At 48.0% G+C, this 22,845-nt stretch overlaps 1 protein-coding gene across 1 annotated transcript in view; it reads right to left on the minus strand.

Moving 5' to 3' along the window:
- The window catches only part of LOC119406319 (uncharacterized), an 89,998-nt gene extending 67,153 nt beyond the window's left edge, over nt 1–22,845 (minus strand). Inside the window, exons 1-9 of the mRNA XM_049420044.1 lie at nt 22,558–22,845; nt 21,383–21,489; nt 15,885–17,451; nt 14,298–14,548; nt 12,477–12,736; nt 11,284–11,481; nt 10,023–10,173; nt 7,279–7,440; nt 1,417–1,531 (exon numbers count right to left, since the gene is read on the minus strand). Coding sequence (XP_049276001.1) covers nt 1,417–1,531; nt 7,279–7,440; nt 10,023–10,173; nt 11,284–11,481; nt 12,477–12,736; nt 14,298–14,548; nt 15,885–17,451; nt 21,383–21,464 — 2,786 coding nt within the window. The 5' untranslated portion in view covers nt 21,465–21,489; nt 22,558–22,845. The remainder of the gene's footprint in view (nt 1–1,416; nt 1,532–7,278; nt 7,441–10,022; nt 10,174–11,283; nt 11,482–12,476; nt 12,737–14,297; nt 14,549–15,884; nt 17,452–21,382; nt 21,490–22,557) is intronic.

The raw sequence follows: 22,845 nt of genomic DNA on the forward strand, positions 1-22,845 counted from the left end.
ACAAAAGCACTTTCCGCCCTTTGGCGGCAAACTTCCGGTCAAGGAACCGCACGTATTCCTCGAATATCGCCGCCGTCATCCAGGCCTTCTTGTTGTGTCTGTACATGACGACATCCCTCGGAGGAAGGCGCGCGTTCTTAAAGCACCTAGGCTTACCCGCTCGGCCGATTACGAGCAGTGGAAGCTTGTCGTTCCCGGACATGTTCGCGCCGAACAAAATGGATATTCTCTCCTTGGGCTGCTTTCTCCCCGAGACAGTGGTGTCCTTGGCAGCAAATGTTTTCGTGGGAAGCATCTTGTAGAACAAGGCTGCCTCATCCAAGTTGTAGACGTCGTCCTCTCCAAACTCCTGCAGCAGCGGTGCCAGCGTACGCATCTGCCAGTCGTCAACGACGTTCGTGTCGGCGCTGCCGCTTTCCCCGCACACGGTCAAGTATGTAAGGTTATTTCGCTCTTTAAATCGGGCGAACCAACCATTACTGCACTTAAAGCCTTCGTGGCCAAGGCGCAGTGCCAGGTCATCGGCCTTCTCCCGAAGGATGGTGCCGTTCACGGGAAGATGAGCTGCGTTTGCGTGCTGCAGCCACTTCATCAAAGCGACCTCAACGTCCGGGTACGTTGGGAAGCGAATCCTTGATCGCTTTGACGAATGCGTTTTCCCATATGCCTCGAGCAACTTTTCTTTGTTCTTCAAGATGGTCGAGAGCGTCGACAAGGGCATCTTGTGCTTTTCGGCGAGTTGGGTCTTAGTGCACGTCGACTTCTCAGCCTCCTCGATTAAGGACACCTTCTCCCGCAGCGTCAGCGTCTTGTACTTCGGCATCGTGAGTCCAACAAGCGGTCAGGACTTCGCACGCGGCAAATGCAGGCGTAGGCGGCGAAGTAAACAAGACTAATGCAAGCGAATGGTCCAAGCACGCGAGCTACGTGAAAAACGCGAAACGGAATGCGTGAAAAACGGGAAAACGCGAACGTGGAAAACACGAAACGGAAAACGCATTTTAACCCGTTTCCGGTACTCCAACTACGTCCGAGATAAGCGTCGCCGGAAGGCTGTTTCACGTCCGTTGCTGCCGGCGGGAATTACGAATTATCCGGATGAAACCCCGCGGGCTGTTCAAATAATCCAGTAAAATTTGCATTGAAAAACACGGGACCGCAGAAGTTCTTCGAATTAACCGAAATTTCCAATTATCCGAGTTCGAATTAGCGAGGTTTTACTGTATCTCAAGTGAACAAAAGCTAGACAACACCCTCTAATCATAATTTCACCTAATGACTGATTAAGACAGCAGTAAGGAGACATCTTTGAAGCCCTCTTCAAATGAAATGCTGGAATAACGATGCATAACTTACGGCACAAGGTGTTTCGGCACACTACTGAGCATGCTAACAATGGCTCGCTTGCCCACTCACTTAGTTCGTATGCTCTTGAGTGCAGTGGAAGTGCTTGCATTGCAGTTCTTGATGCGGTGCCCTTCGTCGCAGATGACGAGGTCGGGACCCGGGTTCACAATGGCCTGGTAGATGTCTGGTAAAAACAGGATGTACACAAGGGTAAGAAACTGCCACGTATCACACATAAGCTCACGCCACTTCGCTCATCGCAGACGCTGCAACCCTATCTGTTGCACGGAAGCTACAAATAGACCTTTTTCAAGCACACGAGCGCCACCAACGGGCGCGCAAGCGCTCATGGGAAATGTGTGTACGCCGCAGCAGCCGCCGCGACGAGCGCGCGGGCCTCGCGCTGTAGCTTTCCGCTTGCGCCGTGCCAGGACTTCTTAGACACAGAGAATCTGGCAAGGTGCAACATGTTACTGCGCAATTCAATCACGAACTTCAGTGCTTAGCTGCGACGGCCTCTCGACGATTTGCATCTCTCCCACTATTGGACCAGTTGAGCTAGAGTTACTGTATATGCTACCTTTAAGCATATACAGTAACACTAAGCTGAGCGGCTCAGAAGCGTCCCCTTTTATTTATTTTTTTTTGGCCCCATTAAGCCTTACGGCATAAATAAAAAAAATAGAGCTCGGTTGCCTATGAAGAGCAGGAGCGGTCTATGATTCGCGGATGCATTTGGAATCGACGTCCATCGACACTGTCGACGACTACAGTGTGAGGTTCTGTAAGGTTCTGAAATAGTACACTAGAAAGTATAGTCGGCATTTGGGGAAATGGGATACATCTATTGCGTCGCTCGCACCATATATGTAACGAACGAGAAATGCCCACAAACCTTCGTTGGTGCTATAACTGTACAGGTTGGAATAATACTTAGAGCGAAAAAAGAAAGGAGCAGTACAAGGAGAAGGAAATGCACAACCAGCGCTCACTTACAACTGAAAGATTATTGCACGCGTGAAAAAAAAAAGCATAAAAAAATGGGAGTGCGTCGCGCGTGTCATAAAGAGGTACGAAAAGTCAAACAACCAAGGCGCGTACTTACAGTCGATTAATAAGGTAGAATTCCTTGTCTTGTAACGACTGAGAAGGTTGACTGACAAAGTGTGGCGTTATTTGTGACATGATATGCCACCGAAATTTCTCGCGTTGTTTGATTAGGTTGATGGTACAAAATTACTGTGCTTTCGAAGATGGGATTTCATTTTCATGACTGACATGGAGAGGCGAGATGAGACGGCTCCATTCAATGAATTTCGATGTTCGCTGAGGCGCGTTTACATACAGTGGAACTTCGATTATACGACTTTCAGGGGACCGCGCAAAATCGTCGTATAATCCGGGCGTCGTATAATCGAAAAACCGAGAATATAGGCAGTGACGGTCATTTTTGCCCCACAACAGCGGGCACATAATGCCTAAGAAAGTCCGCGGCACAAACGTACGCTGCTCCGAGGAACGTAGATTAAATTAATTGAAAAAATGACAACCACGCATTTTATCGGAGGTGTGAACGAACCTTTATTTCTCACCTTTTAAAAAAATCTGTGATTTTCTTCCGAGAGTTTGCCCAGCCACGACGCATCAGCTTTCTTTCGATAGCTGCAACATCTGGCAGCAAGTCGCCGATCTCATCGCGTGCGCAAGCAAACCGCCGAATGTGGTCGACGTAGCACAACACGTCCGCGTAAGTCGGAACGGACACGCTAGCCTCTGCAGCGTCGTCCATCTCTTCCTCGTCGGAAGTTCCCGCAGTGTCGGGACGCACGGTTTCGATAATGTCATCCAGCGACACTTCACTGCACACTGCAACGTCGTCGTCGGCACCAACATAGTCCGCGAAAGATCCAGGCAGCTCCAGGCTGCCGAACTCTGGTTCATCGTCAACAGGCAGTGCAGCTTCACTGGTAGAACAAGCACCACTTCTATTAAAGCCGCAGTGCCTGAAGGAGTTGGCGATAGTTTCTGGCGTGACTGCGTCCCATGCACTAGCAATGTAGTGCATTGCGTCAAGCACAGAAAGTTTCTTATCCAACTGCTTGCGTTCCATGCCCTCCAGCCGACGCTGCACCAGAAACTTCCGATATTTCTGTTTCATGCACTTGATGACGCCAGCGTCAAGTGGCTGCAGCTGGCTAGTGCAATTGGGGGGCAGAAATACAACTTTCACATTTCTCAAATGCGACATATCTGATGGATGGCATGGCGCATTGTCAAGCAGAAGAAGAATCTTTCTGTTCTTAGCCCCCATTTTGGAGTCCAGCTGCTGCAGATATGTAGAAAACATAGCAGCCGTCATCCAGGCTTTCCGGTTGAACGTGTACTGGCACGGCAGCCTTTTCAAATTCTTGAAGCATCGCGGCTTCTCAAACTTGCCGATCACGAGGGCAGGAAGCTTTTCAGAGCCGTCTTCATTAGCGCAAAGCAATACGGTAAGACGCTCTTTGCTTCGCTTACCCCCGTGACAGCTCTCTCCTTTGAATGCCAATGTCTGTTCTGGCTGCATATTATAAAATAATCCAGTTTCGTCTGCGTTGAACACGTCGGACGGTTTGTATTCCCGTATCAATTCCGGCAGCAATGCAGTCCACTTTTCTACAGTGTCGGAGCTGACTGACGCGCTCTCTCCACAGCAGCGGCTGTACACAACTCCACTGCATTTTTTAAAGCGATCCAACCAGCCATTGGAGGCTTTAAAGTCGTCAATGCCGCAGCGCAATGCAACTGTCTCAGCCTTCACCTTCAAAATTGCGCCATCCACGGCGATTCCTGAACTGCGGGCCTGACGCAACCACTCAACGAGGGCCTTCTCCATGGCAGCATATTTGCCATCTTTCGCGGCCTTCCTGTTCAGGCCGAACTTTGCCGCATTTAGTAGGATGCTGTCCTTCTACGCGAGGATCGTTTTCAGCGACGACTCGGGAATGTTCAGGTCGCGGGCAATGCTGGCCTTTGTTGCTCCGTTCCGCTTCTCTGCCTCCTCGATTATGCGAAGCTTTTCTCCGAGCGTCAGCGGTTTTCGGTTCCGCGACATTGCGAGACGCAGCACTCGCAACCAAAAGTTCGAAAGCTTCCTCGCACACCAATGACCGAACACAGAAAATTTTGCACGTGGACACAGCAGCTGCGGCGCAGCACAACCAACCGATGAGGCAAACACGTGAAGGAATGGCTGAATGGCAACACGGCAGTAGGCCTATTCGATTTGCAAGCTTCGACCAATCGCGAGCGGCTAAAACGCCCCAGCCCTCTGGTAGCTAGACAGCGGCGAGTTCCGGTTCCCGCGGCTGTCGCAAACATTGGCTCAACAATCGCCGTTCAACACGTCCGGTATAACGACACGAAATGTAGTGAAAGTTATCGTATACTAGAAAGCGAGCTCGAGATTATCTGCCATGTTATCTGCTCACAACGGTCACTGCGGTCACAACGGTCACGGTCACTACAAAACCACCCAAAAGAAGAGAGAGAGAAAAAAAAAAAAGGCGACAACGGAAGTGCGCAGTGCAATGCGACAAAACGAATGCGCTCCGGCTGGATCCGGCCAACGTTGGCTCTGGCTAGCTATGGCCGACCGCGTGTCGAAAAATTGAAGAGGCCCTGTGGTGGCAGCGCGGATACGAACTCGGTTCCTCGGTTTCCCGACTTTTTTCGCCCGGCCGCAGTGTGTTTGCGTGCCAGCCCGCGTCATCGTAGGTCTTTTTTTTTCTCGGACAGTCCAGCAAAGCGTCGTACGAGGCGGGGCCGGCGTAAAATTGCGTCGTACAATTGAGGTTTTTAATACATTATTTCTATGGGGGTTTTGCCGGGACCAAGCCAATTCGTCGTAAAACGCGGGTCGTCGCAGGACCGGGGGACGTATAATCGAAGTTCCACTGTATTAATACATCGACCAATCTTGCTGATGTACATGTGGACACAAGAAAGAGAAATTTACGGTTAACTCCTACACAATTTACAAAACAATCGGCATGCCTCTGACCGCATTTTTTTCTTTGCCAACCGCAGACCCCTGCGACCTTAATGCGACTGAGCCCCACATCGGTTCCCTACGTTCTTCAGGCCATGCTACTGAAGAACTTCTTATACATACGCGGAATAACTGCAGTATTTCTAGTTACTTCATTATTTATGGATGGAGAACGTCCGTGTTAATCTTTCTTTGCTATGCGAACAGATTTTCGCGAACCGATACAACGACACGCAGGATATCCCGCCTCTTTGACCACTTTGCAGCTGGAAACTACTGCTCATCTTATGTGCGCAAGTTTTTTTCCAATGCCTTGTGTAATCATAACATCACAATTCCTCGTTTAACAACATTCGAATGCGCCGACGCGAAATTGAACACCGATTTCACTGAACGCGGGCTATAGTGCCCGTGAACATGCTCCGCAGTGAAACTTAAAAGCATGTATCACGAAACTGCAAATTATCAGAGCAAGGCATCTCGCAAGTGAATTCTAGTCCAATCCCTTTTTCTTTAAACACGTTTAGGATATGCTCACTTCTTTGTACAGCGCATGACTTGCCAATTAAAATAATATAATCATCTGTATACCTGAACACTGTAACACCTCTCTACAGTTTGGTTAAACCCTATCACGAGCCACTATGGCATTAAATGCCGTAGTGGCTTGTGAACAAGTAATCATTGAATAAATACGAATTCGGTGTTCCAGCTCACATTGCTCACGATAGCACGTTTTTACTGCATGTATACCGGTACGTGATAACTCGCATACCGCTTAACTGCTACATCCGGTATACATCCGCTCGGTAATATACCTACACTGACTGCATCATTTCTTTCGCATTTCATGCATAGAGATACATGCAGGTGCGTTCAGACGTGTAGTATTTAGGATTTAATAATAGTCTACCAGCGGCGACGCGCTTTTTTTTTTGTCGTTTGGTGCTCCCACGGTGCCAACGAGCAGCGAGCGACGGAACAGCCGGCGGGCTCGCCGTACACACTTTTCCCATAGTGCTTGGCGTGCCCTCGGGGGGTTCTGGGATTGCCTGAAAAAGGTCTATTGAGGTTGCAGATAATGGTCTGCGATTGCCAGGTACTAGCAACTAAAAAAACATGACAAGCAATGCTGGAACACTAACCTGCCGCTAATGTTCACTTGTTTCAGTATGGAGTTTTGGTTTTAAAACTCCATGCCCCAATTTGGGTCCCAAAAAAGAGTGACAAATCCTAATGACAGAGTTGATGAGAAAAGGCTGACTATGACACACCTATTACACACCTATGACATGGAAACTTACCAAACAAAGTGCATTAAGAATGGGATTCATAAAAAGTAGGAGCCCTTCCCCTATCGCGAAAATGCGAGCAAGCGAAGCTTGGCGTGTGCGTGCCTGACCTACTATTTTTCTTTCTATCACGTTACGCAATGCTCCCTCCTAACTCTTTCATTCCTCCGTGATGGGAATCGGACCTTCAACCACGTGCTTAGCATCACAACGCTTCTGTACCTACAGGCAACAACGATGGTCATGTGCGAAACAAAGAAAGACAACAATGAAATGTGCCAACGTGAAATGACAAGTCACCTCGATAAAAGATCAGATCGCTGTATGAGAAACGGCTGATCGCCGACAAGCACACGATCGAGAGAGCATCAGTCATTGGGAAACGACGCATACAAAAGCGCGTGCGACCGGAGCACCTTCAAGGGCCTCATTTGCACAAACCTGTACTTCTGTGCACTCGCCGGTTCCGGGTTTTTCGCGAATTATGCCGTCGCCACCGAAATCTGTAACTCATAGAAGCTTCGCTTTAAAATTTACACACAGACAATGCATACAAGAGCAGGGTGTACGTATTCATCCCTCCTCTGGGGAGTGGAACTCGGGACATACCGTCCAGGAGCTGCGAGTGGCGAGATTCGTCCTCCGGCACAGAGAGGTCCTCTTTCTTAGGACTTCTCCGGCGCTTGCTAGGACGTACCACCTTCTTAAGCGCCAACATCCGGTACATCTCATAGCCCATCAGCAGGACACCACCCTTCTTGTGCCAGTCCACTGCAACAGGTCAAGCGCCATGAATAGGTTCGTTTATGCAGTCAAGAAAAGCTTCCTGCAGATTTGCTTTACAATGCACTGCTTTTTTTACGATACAGTTTAAACCCCTTTATACCAGACGCTGACGAAAGAGAGAAATGGGTATAAGAGACACCAGTTTGCCCACAACTGAAACAGGGTTTGAGCAGAAAATGAGAACAAGGTACCCTACTAAGGGCAAAAACTGTTCCCCAGTACATGTCTCTTATAAAGGGGTTCAACTATACAAGCAATGTTAAATGGAGAAATAGTATGAACAGGAAAGCACCAACTAAAACATTGGTACCAAGGTGATACAGTAGAACCCCGCTGATACGTTTTTGAGGGGACCGTAGGAAATAAACGTAAGAGATGGGAAACACAAGGGCCGACAAACAAGAAAAATGACAAAATATACAGTGGTACAGAATTTTATTTCAACGCTTACGAGCAGCACGAAAATTGGCACACTCAGCCACGATCTAGTCGACGGATAGAAACGCGGAGCTGGGGACGGCGTCATCCACAGAAATGTAATCAACGTATGTAATTTTTTTTAACACCAACAGCTATAGGCATGAAAGAACTAAGCACACGCAATCACGACCAGCATGGCGAGTCCGACCGCGAACCGTGCGCATGACCATGCAAACTCCAACCAGCTCGAACTCCTCCCATCCTCCGACAAATAACGATGATGATGAGTCTATGCCAACGCGATACCAATCTTGAAGGCCTTGCCTTCGCGAGCAATTACGTCACAGACGCCATCTTTGCAATACAAACCTTAAAGGCTATGCTCTTGTCAATAGTAAACGCCAATCTCGAAGGCCTTGCTTTCGCGAGCAATTACGTCATAGACACCATCTTTACAATACGAATCTTGAAGGCGATGCTTTTGTTTGCGTCAACCGAAAGATCCTGTTGCTTGTGCCTCTCATGCGGCTAACGCTACTGTCAAACCAGGCCAAGCTGCGTGAAAAGTCACCATGGCCGCTCTCTTCGGTAGTCACTCGGTCGGCTACGAGCGCACTTCGCGACGTATCATACAGGAACGGTCCACAGTTATGATGTAACAGCGGGGTTCCCAATACATTGTATCCTATGAGAGCCGTGCCGGGACCGGCGGAAAAGGACGTAACAGCCGGGAAAATGCAACAGAAAGGAACATAACAGTGGTGTTCTACTGTACATTGTTCCTTTGCACAGGATTTACTTGTTAGTGAATAAGAGAGTTACTGGCCCTTGCTTTCTCATGAAAGCAGTACCATGCACCAGCTAAACAACTGGTACCAAGGGCAAGTACAAACGTGGTGCCAAGGTTGCACCAAACACCAACTACGTGTCAACTGCCGATTTTTCGGACGCCCGATTTTCCGGACATGCTCGAAAATTCGGACGCTTTCGCGGCACCGTCACCAGCCCCATAGATGTCAATGTATTAGAACGTCCGAAATTTCAGACGTTGAAACTCTTCCGCGTCTGATTTTTCGGACTTTCTGCCCAAATTTCAGGTCCGAAAAGCATTATTTGAAGCCCCCACCTCTGCCGCATCTATCATCACGTAGGTTCGAACCAGCGCTTTCGCGAGTCGATCTGTTTGTGACAGTAGCACAGTCCGAAAGTCAGCTTTGCCGCAATGCTTAAGCATTATGGGGTGAAGCAGACCAGAAATTCAAAGGGGCCGCTATCATGGCGCTGTGCGGGGATGTCTTTACGGACACGCAGTGGAAATGCGCGGAGGCGTGATGGCGGCCGCTGGCAAACGCGCCAGTATGGCTTAATTGCCGGCAATCCTTACGATAAGCATCTTCAGTTAACTGCTCGGTAGTGCATGTGGCCAAGCACAGTTGCAGGCATACTGCACGCATTTAATAGGCGAGAACCCCAACGCGCCGCGCCGCCATTCTTGCTGCCTCTTTGTGCAAGACTGCTAATGCGCCGCACAGACGCGTTGCCTTCACGGACGAAACCAGCTCGCCATTGCCACGCCCGTGTGCGGTCAGGAACAAAGTGAGCATCACGAACCCTTTCATGATAAATGCGTGCGTACAATACAGCAACAGTACGGTGACGGTGTCAGCTTAGTTGGCGATGTGCTGCACACAACTAGAAACGATCGGCTTCACACGGCAGCAAATGTTGCGTATCGGCGGAGATCCGGCGATGTGTGTACGCGTTGTTTGTTCGGCGATGTGTGTACGCACCGAGGCATCATCAATTATCAACTACAACATTGGCGGTACCAAAGAAGTTGGTAGCTCGCACCCGTCTGTTTGCACACCTTCCCCGTTTCACATTGCTGATAACACGCCAAGCAGGATAATGTATAGCAAACCTGAATACCAACTTGCCCGCCCCGAAAGAAGTTCACATAGAACATTTTCCCAGTAGGCATGATGTAACTGCAAATCTGTCACACATGCACAAGTACACCATGACCAGAAGTTTGATTCAAGTAAATACTTTAGATGTGGAGAAAGTCAATTAGTCGTAACACAGTGGTCATAAGGTTTATCAATGTTCCTGAAAGGTTGACCGGAAAATGTTGCCATCGCACTTACAGATCAACTCGGCCCTGGCCGGAGTAGAGCGGTACATGTCGTTGAGGAGGTAGACGTGGTACGAGCGGGGCCTCACTTGGCCCGAATCCACCAGGTTCTGCGGAACAGCTTCGGGCGCCGGCACCCACTTGTCGAATTCCGCGAGCCAGTTCTGCATCACAAAGCAGTACACGTTGCATTAATAAAGCTTTCCTGGAGCTGTAATGGCACAATATCTTTTTCGATTTCGGTATCAAAAATGGCCACTTCCGAAAGATGGCTACTTCTGTAAGCTTTTTGCAACACTTCTGCTTGTATTGCAATGCAAAATACTGCACCGGGGCTCCCACTTCGTCTGACATCATCACTAGGCTTTCTTTGCGCCAAAACATTTACGCATTTAAATGGAACTGATTGTTCAGCTGACCTGAACAATGCAAACTCCCTACTTATTCCATACAAGACCTGGACACATTTGCTCAGCAAGTGCTAAGCACATAGCTCGACAATGTTACAGGTGTTCCAGATCTGATTAACAACCCACGATCTAGAACACTCATAGTAAAAGAAAGCACGAAAAAAACCACAACACAGAGAAACAACGAGGACAGGATGACGCACTACTAGCAACTGAAGTTTATTAGAAAGCCCAGAAAGATATACACACACAGTACGAAAAAAATTAATTTCTTTGTGCTGTGGTTTTTTTCGTGCTTTCTTTTAGTATCAATATACACAAACTTGCCCAACTGTCCCTGTTAAATCTAGAACACTCAGACATCTTAAAAGGTTCGAGTGCTCCAGAAGATCTGTTAACAGTTAAACTAGTCCTCCACGAGTGTAAATAAAGATAATAGCGTTTGCTCACTATTGGGGGAAAAAAAAAACACGCAAATGATAAGCCATAAAAGAATGCACCATATTTTCTCACATGTAACCTGCTAAATTTTTTTTTAATTGGAGCTAAAATCAAAACTAGAAATGCAAATTCCGGGCTCCAGAGGTGACTTCACGGCAGTCCTTCAGAGCTATGCAGAAAAGCCAGCTTCGCAGCAACATGCAGGGGATCATTTTATGAAAATTTTCCTATTTGGGACTGGCCCAACATGCTGCCCTAGGGAAGGCTGGCTTTCTCTTGGGACTCTTGTCACCGTATCCATATGCACCATATCCGTATTCTGTGAATCGTTGAGGGTGCAGGTTACACGCTAGAAAATACAGTGTATAGAAGAAGCAGCAGCAGCAGGAAAGAAAAAAGCCTGCTGGCCGGGCACCCACGCACCTGGATTGTGTTGATGGGGGTGATGCAGAGGACCTTGCGTGCTGCCGTGTGCCGCAGCAGGACGTCCACAAAGGAGATGACCTGGATGGTCTTGCCCAGGCCCATGCTGTGAGCCAGAATGCAGCCGAAGCCGCTCGACGTGTCGAAGCGGCCCACGCTCTCCACCACGTTGTCGAACAAGAACCGAATGCCACCGATCTGTTTCGCGCCATACGAGACACAGTTGCAAGAAATGGAAATGAGTGAGGCACATTACGCTATTTTATATGTGAAGTAGTATATCCCTTTCGGGTGCTAATTATGATGCACTGTATGCAAATGCATCAAATTCGCACAACATAGTTCTAAGGCACTCGATATTACATTCCAAGAAAGAAAACGAGGTAACGTTGTTATACGCGAGTTTCAGTAATTAATCCTAATTATCGTGGAATTAAATATTCAGTTATCCTGCAGTCAGTCACATACAATTTTTACATGAAAAGAGTCATATCGTGGGCTAAAAATTGACATGCAATTTGTTTTTGGTTGCAATCATTACTGAGCAAAGAAAAACAATACTTTTGATGTTGGTCCTGGAAAGCAGCACGTCGAACGACCACTCAAACATCGTAGCGCCTTCACGAAAGTGACCGGCTACAGTCAGAACCAGCACACTGATGCGCACTGACTATTCAGAAGGTTCAATTCATCCTATGCGCAATGCATCCTGCTCTTTCTTGGCCATTGGCCCAAAGAATTGGCAAAAACAAGTTGCATCCACATATGTGGACACTGTGCCTGAAGGGGGTATTCTGAAGTTTTGTGTACCTAAACCACAATATGATTATGAGGCAAGCCATAGTGGGCAGCTCCAGATTAAATCCCCCCCCCCCGGGGTTCTTTAACATGCACCTTTGCATAAGTGCATGGTGCTTTCGTACTTTGCCCCTATCAAAATGCGGCCCCCAAGCACATGATGTGCTCAAGCGATTGATGAAGGCAATGAAAGAAAAAAAGCAAGAAGATGGGGAAATGGTTGTAAGAACAGCATGCTCATCTTTAGCAAGACTGCAGCTTTACTGGTGGACATGTAATGCACAGCTGGGACAAAGACAGCGCGTTAACAGGATACTACTGCCTATCGGGTGATACGCAGGTAATTCAATCAATCAAGTCAATCAATCAACATGCAAACAAACAAACAAACAAACCTGATGAGGCTTGACAATGGGCGCCAACTGCGGCGCTAAGAAGACGTCCGAGTCTTCGGGCGGATGGCCCACGTTGACCAGGACGCGACCCATAGAATCCGGTTGGTTGACCGCGTCGTTGATGTGAGCCCCGTCGTTCAGGTCATCGCCCTTTTCGTCGTCCCCGTCTTCTCCGTCGCTCACCACCATCACGACGTCGTCGTCCTCTTCCTCGGGGATCTTAGCTTCGTCTGACGATGAGATATCAATCACGTCTCCACCTGAAGTTAGAAGCGAGTCATTTGAAAGTTCTAGCATGTACAGTAAATGCCAGGGAATTTGCGTAATACTGCGTTACCGGAAGACATGTGACAACACCGACGTGAGATGTTATGCCACACCATAATTATATGCAAGTTTTTTTTTCTGTTCAGTGAGCATTCTGGAAAAAAAAAAAAGAGAAAGATTTGGAAAGGCAACAAGTTCATGATTATGCTGCTGGCCAAAATGTACACCAGCAGTCAAGTAGCAATGCAGTGAAGTTACCGCAATCACAGCTGCGTTCATCTGATTCAGCTTTTCACCACCAACCCAGCCACACATGTTTACACTCTTGGTAACCCGGTCATGCACAAACAAACTAAAGTACTCTCTTGGCGTCAACTCGGTCCATGAAACGGACACAACTGGAAGATAGCATACTGTCATACTCCAAGCTAAAGTGCCAAAACCCTTCCTTGTTCACGTTACAGTTGTCTGAGACATGTGGCAATACATGATTACTAATTTCGCACCCACATAATGCAAAGGAAGAGTCTACCTTTCTTAAAACAGTTTTTCAATGTACATTCTGTGGTCGTCAATTGGTGTAGGGATGCCCGCAACACGGGTTACTGCACACGATGACAATCGTTGTGCCAGTGAATGACGAAAACTGGAACCACGTGCAGTATTTGCAGGCTTCATTAGTCTTCGTTTCATGATAAAACAATACCGTAATCGTCGTTTAGAGCTTGAAAATTGTCAAGTATTAGTACCGCAATTTCTCCAACTTTGTTTAGTCAGTTTGAAAAAGCACCGCTGCCAAGTGGAAAACTTGGTCTGTTCCAGCAACACTGGCATGTCGGCGTTGTGAAACGAACTTCACTAGTGGTTCTACTCATGCCAAACGTGCAACTAAAACAAACATGAGACGTGCTTAACAGAAGAACAGAAGGTCCCTGCTGTTTTTACGTTATGCTTAGGTGTTCTGTGTTGCATATGTGACTTGACAATTACAATCTTGAATATGGCAATTTATATCGCTTGCATAGCATATATCTCATTAATGAAACTTGTATGTGGGAAATGTTCATTCATTCTGCTTTTAGTTTATACATTACATAAAATATTAGGTGCAGTACTTCCTCGAGCAAAAAAGATCTAGTGCTACCTACAAGAAACACTTTCCCAGCGGTACGGAAAGAGTTAAACACACCGTAACTTTTCTTCAAATGGGCTTAGAATGTCCATTTTTGTTTTCTTGCATACAGTTCTCATTCGAGGTTGTTCTGATATGCTGATTTACATCGCGACTCTCTCAGTTTAGTAAAAGATTTTGCTCCCAAAAAGCATGAAATGTTGGATATTTTTAATTAAAAACTACACATTGCACTACAAAAATAATTGCATATTGGAAATCGGTACACAAATAAACATAATCTCAGCAAGTTTCATCAAAATAAATCAAGTATTAAAAAAAAGTGTTAAAGTGGAGTGTCCCTCCTTCAAAAAAAAATCCGGACCATATCTAACTAGCTACAAGCAAAAGCAGCCCCTCCAACTGCGTGGTGGTCCATTCACCTGTCCTCCGTGGTACGGCGGCTGGTATTGCCTCGTCCTCGGACTGCGACGTGCTGTCATCGTCGTCGTCGCTGCTGCTGCTGCTTTCCAGGGCAATCGGGCCAATCGCGGAGTGTGCGGCGGGGCCCGGAGCTATTCCCTGGCTCTGGAGTGCTCGAAGCCGTGCCTCCTGGAGACGCTTCATGCGCTCCTGCTCCTCCTTCTGAGCATTCAGCGTGACCTCATCCAGGTCCGACTCGTTTTTGATGTCTCTGCAAGTGTGAGACAAGGTCGGTCAATCATCCACCACAGACCTGAATGCAATGGCGGTGCCATTACGCCTCCAGAGGAAAGTTAAAGGGGTCACGAACCACTTTTTTCAAGTAATCATTGAATGACCCTAGTATTGGAGTTTACTGCCTCACAAATTGATTGAAACAAAAGTTTCTCGAACCTGTCAAGAACAAGCAGAGTAACAGGGGTTTGTCGCACACTTTAAAGGGAAGCTGAAGTGGTTTTAGAATTCGGTAAAACTTTGTTGTTAACAAGAACCAACATTATTGTCGACGATGGCGTAATTTTTTCCGCTGTTGTGGGAGCAGGAGCATTAAAATACGCTAAAGAAAAGTTCATCTTGCTCATCGGCGGCTCACAGTGGCAAGAAGCACACTTAATCCGAACGCAACTCTTTATTTATATCGGCTATTGGCTACAGCATGCTATTCGCTGTTTGACTATGACCGGCAGCTCGGAAGAGAGTGAGCACAGGTCTCTGTTTGAAAAGAGGGCACCTGATAAAATAACAGTCTTGTGCTCCACTTGTAAGCTCTCCTTGTCACTCATGACTGCAAGATTTGACTGAGATGTTCATAGCAGAGTCTGCTATCCACAGGATGTGTTTTCTCATAAAGCCCAAGAGATGTTTCATGACCCCTTTTACGGCGGTAACAACAGGCAGACAAAAAAAAAAATATTAAAGAGCAGTGGTACGTCTTTTTATATCACTGTTCCGCATTGTCAGTGCTGTTTACCTTCCTCACAAGATGTGTTAACCTCAACTAGCCATTTTACTTCAACACCATGCCTGCCAACCTGAGCAGTTAAGAACTCCAAAGTTTAATTTACTTAAAGGAGTACTGACAAAAAATATTTGAGGAGAGATAACTTGTCACCACAATCATATTCAGTGCTCATGCTGTCAATTTCTTTATTAATACTGCAAGCTGAGTTGGTGTGTATTCATCCTGTTGATCGTGCAGCGCTCGTAAAGACGAGTACCGAGGAAGAAGGAAGTTAAATTCCTACTCAGTGAAAATGTTCTTGGTTTCTGCTCCTTTTAGGAGGTCGAGTCCGTGTAGCTACACTCAAACTTCATTATGACGATGTCTCATCAGAGATGAAAATAACTTTGTTACATCAGAAAATTCACTATAAACGTACTATATTCGTAACAGTGCATTTATGGCAAGACTATTCTTCATATACTTTGTTGTGACTGATAATTCGTTAATCTGTGTTCATTATATCGAGTTGTGAGTGTGCGCTCAAAGTAAAATCATTGATCTGATCCAGCTGGAGAAAGCAAAAGAACTAGAGAATTTGACTTACCGGATGTTTTTTCTCTGGAACCCTTTCTTGGCGTCGGCGAGGAGGTCTTCTTTCTGCTTCTTCTTCGAGCTTTCCTCCTTTTTCCGCCTCCCCTTGCCCTTCTTGGTGGGCGAGCCAGCCGCCGCGTCGGGCTTGGCCGCACCCTCTTTGGCGTCGTTCTCGGTCGCCGCGTCGGCACCGGCCTCGGGCTTGGCCCACTTGGACTTCGACGTGTCGGCACCGCTGAGAGCTTCGGGGGGTATCCAGGTCGTCTGTGACTGCAGCTGCGCAAAGCCCTGCCCGCTCGCGGAGCTCGCCGCAGGCACGTCGAACCTCGGCAGTTGGTGGTGAAATTGCTGGCCCCCCTGGACCGAGGCGAGCGGGTCGTGTCCGTAAAGCTCGAAGATCGGCTGGATGTTGGTGTCCAGACCGCCGGAGGCTATGCTGTTGTGCGGGTGTGACTGCGGCGGCGCCATCATTTGAGAGCTTGACGATATCGGCGCCATCATGCTCTGGTGGTTGACGCGCTGCTGCGCCGGCGCGGACTGAACGTGCTGCTGTGTCATGCTGCCATAACTTGCCTTCTGCTGCTGCGTCTGCTGCTGCGCCCTGGGCACCACGGGCCTTTGAATTTGGTGATGCTGGTGATGCTGCTGTTGTTGTTGGTGCTGTTGGTGTTGATGTTGTTGATGCTGCTGGTGTTGTTGGTGTTGCTGTTGCTGTTGATGGTGCTGCTGTTGCTGATGCTGCTGCTGCTGATGGGACCGACTTGTCTGGCCGCCCATGCCGTCGTGTTGCTGGCCCATCATCGAGGTCGGTGAACCCAGCTGCTGCGACGAGGAGGACGACATCAGCGAGCGCTGATGCTGGCCGGAGATGCCCATAGACTGGTGCTGGCTCGACGGAATGATGGATTGGATGGGAGTGGTGGCGGCAGGGGATGACATGGCCTCGTGCTGCGACGTGGCCGGTGAGTGGTGATGGTATGCCTGCTGCTGCTGCTGCTGGACCGATGACTGATGAAGGTGATGCTGCTGAGTGGCGGGGGACGGCGCAGCGGGCTGCTGCTGCTGTTGTAGGTGTTGCTGGGTCGCCAGTCCGTGCCGGAGGTAGCCTGGGGTCTTCGACGATGTTGCGGAGGCCGGCGTGTGGAAAGGGTTCGACATGGGGTCGCCGCTGGTCGTCACGTGCTGCTGGAAGTACTGTGACGAGTGAAGCCCGCTCGCCACAGTCGACGTGTTATGCCCAAACCACCAAGGGGCCGCTGCAGAGGTAGAGGCGGAGTACAGGTCGTTTCCCGCGCCGTAGCGCGTCTGGTGCGGGTCGGCGGCGGGCGCAGGCGCATACTGGTGCGGAGGAAGCCAGTAAGGGGACCCCGCCATCGAAGAGGAGGAGGTGCCCGAGGCCCCGGAATGAATGTCGGCGGCCATCGAGAAGGCCGACTGGTGGAACCAGGGGTTGGCAGCCGCGCCGGGGTTCAAAGGGGCGGATCCCGGCATGGCCTGGGATGAGCCGGAGCTCGGAAAACCCGGGAACATGTCGGAAGGCGCCGGTTCGGTGCTCCGGCCGCAGCTGCTCTCAAGGAATCCTGCACGCAACGAAGAGACCGAGTTTTTGTTTTTGCACGCGAGAATGCATCCCGTTGCAAACCACTCTTGCTGCAGTATATTAAATTGTATATTAAATTGAGCTTGAAAGTCACAAAAGACAGCACAAAACACAGCAAAAGACAGCCACAAAACAAAGTACAAAGACAACAGCCAGGTGGACAAGCCTTGGTACTGCACGAATGAGTTCTTCGGATTGCTGTACAAAGTCTGCTATTTAGGCACACCATAATTTGCACATAAAATTGTAGTCTGTATATCATCAGGCATCCCCGCTTCATTTGATGTTTATTACAAAGCAAAAATGAGTTGACGCCTGCTTCACAGCAACCAGAGGAACCGGACGCTCGCGCAGAGTCGTGGTGCATGCACAGCGTACCGCAGTGTGCGAACACAAACCGCCATACTACATGCGTGATTGTTCGGGCCTCATTTATTTGCTGGCGTATAATTGCTATCGCACTCATCTACCACTGTTTGCAACATGTGTTACACGTAAGACTTTGTTGATGCTGCAGATAGAAAAATTCTGATAAAAAATGTTTCCCGGTGTTTTTCGTGTCCCCATTGCATCAATATACTTGGGGACAATTTTTCTTGGCAGAGATGTGGAATCTACAGAACCGAAATGCATGCCTGCCAGTACGCCAAGAAATAGTGCCCAACTTTATTGATTGATAATTTTCTAATGTGCCTTGCCCAAATAAATACTGCTTTATTTATTTAAAGTAGTTATGGAAAGTGGCAGACCAAATAAAATTCACTAAACAAAAGTGTTTTTCCCATTTTTCCATTTCTTAGACGCACCACGTCTTCTGCACGCCTGTTCTCCACAGTAAACATGGCTTCCCTGACGTGTGTTGGACCGTGCGCGGCCGCAAACTCACAATTTATTCTCCAAGAAAAACATACTCGAAAGGTGACACTGAAATGCACATTGAACCAATTGGGAATGTCTCTCTCCCATTCACATTTTTCATATATATGTTTCTCTAAACGCATTCCCGCTGCGAGTAAGCAAAACCAAAACTGCAATTGAAACCAGCTGCAAGTTGCCAGACTACTAGCGGAGTAACATGAATGTGCGGAAGCCCTGCCTCCGTAGCCTTTGCTCGACTGCCAAGATGAGCTGTCTCCGAGTAAAGACACTCTGACTGCTAAGCCTTCTGCTTCACTATTGAAAACAGGTACCACTAAAATCGGTTCTATGTCCCTTTAAGGATAACAACAATTTACACCACAAACACTGAAGTCATTTTATTCTACATGTGTACTACATGTTTAGTAGATATATATATATTGGACATAACATGCCTTTTAAACAGAGCAAGGCGATAAGGTAAGCCTATGAGGTCATGCATAATTGCCACGAAGCGATGCGTATACAATGCAAGATTTTATTAGATGTGACGAGCCCGTGAAGTAAACAAAGCTGCCGGAAGCCGCAATGTAGTTTAGGCAAATTTAACTACTACCCGGTAATTCCCATGCTGATGAAACGACAATAACTGCCCACCTCCTGTATACTGCAGCACCAGAGTTCCCTCAACTCGATTTTACAAGAAATTCAGAGCGCAACAATGTGGATTTCAAAGCATTTAGAGCCCTGGAATCCACTAGGTTGTGTCCCTGGTTTTTTTAGAGTGCAATGTAATTCTTCACTCATAACTAATTAGCTAGCACCTACTTAACTCTAGGACCCCTTCAGCACTTTATATTTTTCAATGTACGGATTAACTGTATCATCAGCAAGCTAAGGAATGAAGTTACCAGCATCAGGGTGAGCCATCTTTCGTTTTTGCATCCTTCTCAGGCTAACGTATAAGGCTAACAGTGGATGTTTACAATTATTAAACGTAGCGCAAAACAACACGGACAAGGTAAAGTGGCAACATACACAGCGCAGTCAACTGAAGTTTATTGAAGAACATTCACACATATATACACAAGGAATAAGACACGTGATGAGAGAATGAAAAAGGTGTTTTAGTGACTAGCACTCAGGTAATCTATTTCGATAGGGTGCAACACTACCGATGGCCTCGTGTCACATGCATCACCACACCTGTAGATACAGAACGCTTCCTCAATTTCTCGCTCCGATTTTTCGTTTAATAATGGTATACTATTACCAACTCGCCCAGCAAGACGTCCTTCTGATGTTTACAATGAAGGGATGTAGCCTTGCAATAAAGCTTAAAGGGGTGCTACTGACACCAATTTTCAAAGCTGAGTTTATTCTGCCTTACAAATCTCCTGGATACAGAGACGGTGTTAAGCAAGTGTGAAGTTCAGTAAATGCTGACAATATATTTTATTTTGACACTGAAGTCTATTTTCTTGTGGTGCGCCTACTGACACCGACACTATCGGGACGTCAGGCTGCAGTATCAATCCTGGTGACTTCACGCACCAGTATGGCTAGTTGCAACGATGCCAGGTACCGAAACATTCAAAATGGTCGCCCGTGCGTCGCCCATGGAGCGGGGCAGCCATGGAAACGGCACAACTTGCACGAGCATGTGACAAGAAGCTCATACTGCGTCGTGACATCATGGCACAGTAGGAACAGAGACTAGCTTTTAAAAAAATATTGTAATTAATTTTTCAGGGTACACTCCCACTTATCAGTACATTTTCTAGGCTCTTGAGGGATTGGCTTTTCATTTGACGTAAAAAAATGGCAACTGAAAATCTTAGTGTCGGTACCCTATTAAAGAAACACTGAAGGGGAACCCTGCATTGATCAGGAGTCATCTCGATACATTATTTCCGTTAACATTGTGGTAATAGGTTGATTAACAGAAGAGGAACTGAAGTTCAAAGTTCCACTTGCATCAAAACCCCATCGCCGTCGTGTCTGCACGACGACCAGAATGTCAAATATATTCCATTGTAGGCCATTGTGGTGCGACAAATTTCGAAGAGAACCGCCTACATTCATTTCTGGCTCCTTCGAAAAAGCCAAGTTTTACAAGTTGAAGCTTGTGCCGTCAGAATTCCATGACATATAAGTGGGCTGGTGTGGAAACTCCTAGAACTTCAAGGTGGCGGCGCCACCTGTCTTTAACTTCCCAACTTTTCTTTTTGTTGTCGTAGAGGGGTCGCTTACTTATACACCTCAGAGTACTGTCCTATTTAGCCCCCTCTTAACTATATTTAACCTCTCTGAGTTGTCCAAAGACACAACACAGGGAACCAGGGAATTTTTTTCGGGGGATGTTTGTGTGTAGAACGGCTAACTTTGGCAACTGGTGGTCGCTGTGAAGGTGTGCAAGTATTTTAGTGTCACCCGAAATGTTAAAGCATGAACAAATTTCGGGGGGTCTCAGAACCCCCTCAACCACCCCTTAGTTACGGCCCTGCAGGGAACCCTAAACGTCAGAATGAAAACATGACTTCATGTTCAACGATAATGCTAGTTGGCACGAATATTTTGGCAGCATGGGTGAGTCCACAATCATGAGGTGCACTAAAAAGATACAACATCGTCAATCACAGCCATGGCACACTGGTTTTGATCAAACATCTCCCAATGAAACAATAAACACACACACGAAACTCCAGGCATGTAGGAAAAAAGCACCAATTCGACCAAGCAGCCAAGAGTAAACAACGTCGGCAGTTGCTCACGGTCTGAATGTCAAAACACAGCAACCACAAGACGCGATTAAGAATGAATCAAAAGTTTCAATCAAAACCGAACAGAAACGGCAACGTCCCAAAGGTTGTCAGTTACTAACCATAATAAAAGCTACGGTTAGGCCGTACAACTGATAAGGCAAACACAACGGCGAGCTTAGCACGGCCGAGCATGCGTCATAGTGCCGACTGTTGAATACAGGTAAGAGCGGAGGCAAAGACACGGGTTACGGTTGTTACCGTTCAAACGTCAAAGGTGGTGGTACTCACTTTCTAACTGACCTAACCCTCCGGTCCATGCCTTCATGGTGTCCAAGCGCGGGTCCGGAAAAACCAGATCCTTGATGTCCATCACACCTCAACGCCATCGTAGAAACCTGCGGTCAAGCGAAGCGGCGAATATGGGCGACCGCCAGTCATGGTTGCACGGCTCTATCAAGCAGATCGCATCTCGCAGAAAATGTTACGTACGACTAACACCAAGTTTCGTAACGTTCACGAAGTGACCGAGAAATCGTGACGATTTCCGGCAATCTGTCGCGCTACAACAATCGACGCTGGGAGCTCGCGTTAGCACCACGGTCGGGGCGCACCATGATCCATTGTATCCAGCGTGCGCGCGTAATATAGATACTATATAACATCGCTCACCTTTTTGTCAGGCGGCATTGCGAGGCATGCAACACGACCAACGAACGCAACTAAATACAAGGAAAACACGAGGAAGAAAGAATGAGCTAGCCGTCGCTTCGAAGTGAGGCGCAACCTAAAAGCGGACAACGGCAGCTGTACCGTCAACTTCGCGCTCATCCGCGTAGTGTGTCTGTAAACGGAGGGAAAGGTACACAGAATCATAATACAACAACGGTTTCTCAAAGTCCACCACCTCTTTTTAGGCCGGCCTTGACGTGTATGTGTTAAAGTCGGATCAGTCAACTTTCCGTCACGAGATGTTGCTTTTCTTTTTTTTCCTTTAAGGGCGAGGGCAAAACGAGGCAGTAGCCGCCAAGGGGAGCCGTCAAAAACTCGGCCTTCTTTATCTCGCCAATGTTTTGTACAGCGACGACTCGCCCAAAGCGCAGTCGCGAAGAATGACAAGTGAAGAAGCAACCCCATCAACACCTAAGCAAGAGGGTTCCCGGTCAAACGCCGAGAGAAAGAAGAAAAAAAAAAGCGGGTCTAATCCTGAGGTCTCGAGGACTCACCTGCTACTAGAGACACGTCCATCGTCGGCGTCTAACGGGTCCCCAAACCCGACACGGAAGGTTAAACGTCAATCGCGAAAGCACGCACACGCACCCACCGTATTAAAACCCCCCATTGTGAATAGGAGGCCTCAGCCAAGCGAAGAGAGCCCGCACTAACCCTACGGTCGGGCCGGTCGGTACGGGGGTTGCCGTGCGTGCGGCGCGCTGGGCTCGCTCGCGCGTTGGGCCCGTACTTACGTGCGATTGCCTGGGCCTGCCATTTCGAGGCTCGCTGGCGTTCCACGAAGCGCCGAACGATGCCAGAAAACGCTCGGGATTCCGACACTGTTGACAAAACATCCACAAGAAGACACACACACACGGACGAAATGGCGACACGGGGGGGTTTTCACGCTGTTTCCGGTTCCGGAGTTGCGTACGGGAGAAGCACACAGCAGCGAGCTGAGCGAGCTGGCTCACTCACTCCCCTCCACACCTCTCAGAAGCACCAAGAAGAGTCCGTGGGGATGCGAGGATCGCTGTGTT

This window comes from Rhipicephalus sanguineus, chromosome 10 (genome assembly GCF_013339695.2).
Source record: "Rhipicephalus sanguineus isolate Rsan-2018 chromosome 10, BIME_Rsan_1.4, whole genome shotgun sequence".
Taxonomy (NCBI): domain Eukaryota; kingdom Metazoa; phylum Arthropoda; class Arachnida; order Ixodida; family Ixodidae; genus Rhipicephalus; species Rhipicephalus sanguineus.